The 5,679-nt window shown below is 38.6% G+C and overlaps 1 protein-coding gene across 1 annotated transcript; it reads left to right on the forward strand.

The window, feature by feature from the left end:
• The first annotated feature begins 321 nt into the window (after nt 1-321).
• Nucleotides 322-3,827, forward strand: LOC131597986 (uncharacterized). Its single transcript, XM_058870641.1, has 3 exons — nt 322-544; nt 830-1,363; nt 3,724-3,827. The coding sequence occupies exons 1-3, from the start codon at nt 322-324 to the stop codon at nt 3,825-3,827; spliced, it is 861 nt and encodes a 286-aa protein (XP_058726624.1).
• The last annotated feature ends 1,852 nt before the right edge of the window (nt 3,828-5,679 follow it).

Here is a 5,679-nt window from a genome sequence, read left to right on the forward strand (position 1 = left end):
GATCAGTCTGAGAATGGTGATTTCAAATTGAATGCGCAAGGTGTGTTGAGGTTCCGCAATCGAATTTGCATTCCCGATGATATGGATATGAAGAAAACGATTCTTGAGGAGAGTCACAGAAGCAATTTGAGTATTCATCCGGGAGCTACTTAAATGTATCAGGATTTGAAGAAGTTATTTTGGTGGCCTGGAATGAAACGTGATATAGCGCAGTTTGTGTATGCTTGTTTGACTTGTTAGGAATCGAAAGTTGAACATCAGAAGCCTGCAGGATTAATGCAACCGTTAGAAGTTCCGGAATGGAAGTAGGATAGTATTTCGATGGATTTTGTGACGGGATTGCCTAATACTTCAAGAGGACATGATTCTATTTGGGTGATTGTTGATAGGCTTACGAATTCGGCTCATTTTATTCCTATTAATATCACATATCCAGTGTCGAGGTTGGCGGAGATTTATACCAGTGTGATTGTGAAGCTGCATGGCATTCCTTTGTGTATTGTGTCAGATAGAGATCTGGGGTTCAAATCTGATTTTTGGAAGAGTTTGCAAGAGGCGTTGGGTTCTAAGTTGAGGTTGAGTTCGGCGTATCATCCTCAGACGGATGGTCAAAAGGAGAGGACTATTCAGTCGTTGGAAGATTTATTGAGAGCGTGTGTTCTTGAGCAAGGAGGTTCGTGGGATACTTATCTTCCGTTGATTGAGTTCACATATAATAATAGTTACCATTCTAGTATCGGAATGGCACCTTTTGAGGCGTTGTATGGTCGGAGATGTAGGACTCCTCTGTGTTGGCATGAATCTGGAGAAAGTGTAGTCCTTGGACCAGAGATTGTTCGAGAAACTACTGAGAATGTGAAGTTGATTCGAGAGAAGATGAAAACTTCGCAAAGTAGGCAAAAGAGTTATCATGATAAGCGAAGAAAGGATTTGGATTTTCAAGCGGGTGATCATGTGTTTTTTAGAGTTACACATGTGACTGGTGTTGGGCGAGTATTGAATTCTAAGAAGCTCACCCCTCAATTTATTGGTCTGTATCAGATATCGGACAGAGTTGGGAATGTGGCGTATAAAGTGGTGTTATCGCCTAATATTTCAAATTTTCATGATGTGTTTCATGTGTCACAACTCTGGAAGTATGTTTCTGATCCGCCGCATGTGATTCACATGGACGATGTGCATGTACGGGATAATCTCACAGTGGAGCCGATGCCAGTACGAATTGAGGATCGTGAAACAAAGACACTCAGAGGCAAAGATATTGCTTTGGTGAAAGTAGTTTGGTCGGGAACTGCTGGAGAAAGCATGACTTGGGAATTGGAAAGCAGTATGCGGGAATCCTATCCTGAGCTGTTTGAATCAGGTAAATTTTCGAGGACAAAAATATTTTAAGTGGGGGAGAGTTGTAACACCCGTATTTCGATTTATTAATTAAATTGAATTATTTTAGTATTTATTGAGTTTTGGAGAATTTTGAGCGACCGAGTCGGTATTGTTACGAGATAGCGGGTCGATAGTTAATTGTAAATTTCAATATTTTTAGTATTATAAATATTATTAGAATAATATTTGACGTTTTGAGAATTTTCTGAGTAATTAAGATTAGACCGAGAATTTGAGATTGAGAGCCAAGGGGGTATACTTTAAGTAATTAAATGGGCTAATATGGTAGTATTGTGCACGTGCGTATTAGTTAGGCCGAAATTGGAAATAGTGATGCAGTAGATCCACCTAGGTTTCAAAATTGAGAAAACAAAATTTGAGGCAATTGGAAAGTAGCAGAAGGAGAGAAATTGGAGAAGAAGAGAGATACGAGAAATTTCATAGCAGAATGATTTTTGGAGATTTTGACCGGAACGATTTAGAGCGGCCTTCGATCCAAAGGTAATTCATATATTGAAAGTCCGAGAGATTGGGAAACACTTGGGTAAAAAATAGGGCTTGTGAAACCCTTGGGTAGAAAATAGAACTTGAGAACTTGGAGGGTTATTTTCTTGTAAATCATTTGTAATCTCATGTAACAACTTTTGGAGTATAGTGAATCAGAGAGCTGCTCTCTCCCTTCAGATATAGGCAAGGGCGGATCCGGACATGACATATTGGTGTGGCTAAACATGAATGAAAGTCTAGACTAAAATATATTGAAAATAAGAAATAATATTGTTTAATAAAGTACATTTACAATGAAAACAATTAGGGAAAATTAAAATGCTCACTTTGCCTTTTATTTTCAATCACCCGTAAATAAACTTAGTCAAGCTAAGTGAGAAAATTGGAGAAAAATGAAGGATTATTGGATTAACAAATATGAAAGGAACAAGCAAGCATGAAAGATGGCGAGGTTTGAGAGGAAGAGAAAAAAATAGATATTTTAAGAAAGAGGAAAGTAGTTGTCATACCCCAAATTTGTCCTACCCTTTAACTTCTAACTGGCTTAGGCTTTGCATTCATAAACATACATCCATTTAGGTCATACCATTGCATGCATCCATATCATTGGTCCTTGATTAGAAGAAGAGATTTGAAGCCTAATATGGGGTGTCATCATCTTGTCCAAGATCTTTTGAAATCAGGGTTTTCTCATTCTCAACTCAAGACATTGGTTAGAGGATACAAGCTTGTTGTTCATCTGGGCATCCAGAATTAGGGTTTCTTGACCAAAGTCAACGCAGTCGACTTTTTGGTCAAATACATCGATCAAAAGCTGATTTTATGAGGAGAAGTGGCATGATGCTTGTGTGGATGTGTTTGTTTGACTGGATTTGACTGGAGGAGATTTAATCGGGAATTTCATCAATAGTCGGAAAAATCAAAACAGTTGACTTTTGGGTCAAAATCAAAAGAATTATTCAAATATTGACTTTTGGTGGAAAATCAGTCAAGAAAAGTCAAAGAATGGATAAAATCGGGAGTTCGACGAAGAGTTGCCAAAATAGCAAAAAGACAAAAGTTCCAACACTTAGAAAATATTTTGGCATCTTAAAAGCTTGACAAGCAGTCCACTTCATCATCTGTTTACACGTGGCAAATGGCATTTTTTGGAGAAATTTCCAACATCAAAGTTGTTCCTCTCATGGAGTAGAACAACTTTGTAGTTGGACACTTTTTCATTTGAAGCTTGTATGAAGAGTTAAAGTGGTGTAAAGTTTCTGAAAGTTCATTTAAACCAAGTCATAATCCAAGTCACAAGTCAGGTCATGACCATGCATTTTAACAAACACATGGCATGCCAAATCTCTAGCCATTTTTAGAGCTCTACAGAAGTGCCATGAATGCAAACTTGGTATCATTCTCTTCTTTGCCATCTCCTCTATCCATTGAAACAAGAATTGGGACAATTGAACAAATATTGAGTGAGATACAAGCTTTCAAAGTTGTGTCCCAACACTGGCCAAACACTGCACGCAGCCAAGGCAGATTCTTAAGGCACACGCATGCATTTCAGCAAACACATGGTGTGCCAAATGTCAATGCCTTTTTCTTCCTCCACAAGTCACTATTTTGAACAAGCTTGATTCTAAGCCAATCCTTGCCATGCCCTCTTTACATTGATCCAGATTTCATAACAATTGAGTAAGTGAGGAGCAAGATAGAGGGACTCAAAGTGTCACTCTCACAAAGTCATATTCTGACTATACACACGAGCCCAAAGCTAAGGCATGCGCACGAGACTCCAGCAGTGTTGACAACATGAGTTCATGATCATTTTTCTCCCATTTCCAGATGACAATTCAAGATCCTTCGAACAGCAAATCTCATGTATTCCATCCCCTCTTCCATTTGAGCCAGAAAGTGAGTCATATGAAGGACCATGGCTTGAGATATGAGCACTCAAAGTGAGGCGCATGAAGTGTTATTGGCATTGGCCCAAGGATTCATTGCTGCAGCATATGCATAAAGTTATTCCACAATAACATCACATTGCCATTGCTAACCATGCAAATACCACATATATTGAAAGCTTGCAGGAAATTTACTCCATGTGGTACACTTGTTCCCTAAGCATGTAAAACTACGCATCACAAACATACGCACCAAAGCAAGTCCCACATTCAAGAAATGCAAAAGAATATGCTGTCAATCACACTCTAGGCTCCACACTCAAGAAATCACCATCATTCTATAATCATTGGCCATATATAAATGAAGTTGCAACTCATTCACAAGACACTTCTCCACTTATCCATTTTTCTTTCTTCAATTTCTCTTCTCTCTCTCACTTTTCTCTCGGCTCCACACTCTCTTCACCCTCCCTTCACTCTTCTCTTTCACCTTTCTCTTTCAACCACCATCAACCACCCTAACAAACTCAACCAACAACCGCAACCAACTTTCACAACCATCACAAACTCCAACAAACTCTCACCACCGCGACCACCATCAACCATCTCTGAATCCTCTCTTTCATCAACTCTCCATAATCAGTACCGAACTGAGTTTCAGACTATTATCATCCTCCTCAAGCTACTGCTCGAAGCATCATCACTATCGGAGAACGAGGAGTGGAAAGCGGCATCGATATCAGTCTGTTTCTTTAGATCCAAAGCTTCATTTCAGGTTAGAAATCTAAACCGCTTAGCATTATTAGAGAACGTTGGTGATTGTATGCTACATAGACTTTGTATGATCCTGATTCTTGAAGCTTGTTCGTTTTCCATGAGATAATGCTTGTTTGATTGAGCAAATGGTATGATTGAAGTCTCTGTGGCATAAAGATCGTTTCTATACCGTTAGCTTGCGTTTCCATGAATTTTACAAGTTAGGGCTTTATTGTTGTGGTTCGGTTAGGCCATTAGAGAGACTATTAGAGAAAATGGAGGCTGGATTCTTGCTCTATGCGAAATTTCGACTCAGGTGGTGGTGGTTTAGTGGTTTTCTGGGCAATACTTGGTTGACTCCGGCGAGAGCATCCCGGAGAAGACGACCGGTTTCCGGCGTCTGAACGTGAGTTGACCCCTTTCAGGTGGCACACGTGTCTTGCATGTACTAGTCCCCCGCCTTTTTTCTTGTGCACATGATTGATTCATGAGGTGGCATAGTATGATTTGATGAAGCACTCTTTTGTCTTTTATTCCACTTAAAATCCTTCTTGTCCAATCCAATTGATATCATGTTTATTCCATCAGTGTCACGTTTTGATTAAAAAAACAAAGGCCATATGCTAATAATAAACCATGTGCTGATTGAATAGAATGCAGGCGTTGGGCCCCACACGCTATGGGCCTTTGTTGTTTTCAGGAATCACACCCCCCTCAATGCTAGCACTAACGCAATTTAACAAACATGGGCCTTAGCGCCGGACTGCTTTTTCCACCCCCATTTTGAGCCCAGTTTTTGCTGTTAAATGTTTTTAGTTCATTTTTGAAACTGCTTTTGCACTCCTTGCTGTTAATAAAAAAAACATAATAAAAATTGATTTTCTTTTATCCTTTTTGCATATTAATTGAATCTTTCTCAAATAAAATTGACAAAAACATGGTTCACTCTATTAGACCTTTCTTAGAATATTATTTCCTTTAATTGATTTTATTGTTGACTCCTTTGATTTGTGATTGGTTGATTAACCATAAATAAATAGTTTTCTTTGTTAATTCAAAATAGCTTTAGAACATGAATAAAAATGAAGTTGCTTGTGAATATATTTTCATAAATAGTTTAGATTTAATTCTTGTCTTTTGT

The sequence above is a fragment of the Vicia villosa genome, linkage group LG4, assembly GCF_029867415.1.
Source record: "Vicia villosa cultivar HV-30 ecotype Madison, WI linkage group LG4, Vvil1.0, whole genome shotgun sequence".
Classification (NCBI taxonomy): domain Eukaryota; kingdom Viridiplantae; phylum Streptophyta; class Magnoliopsida; order Fabales; family Fabaceae; genus Vicia; species Vicia villosa.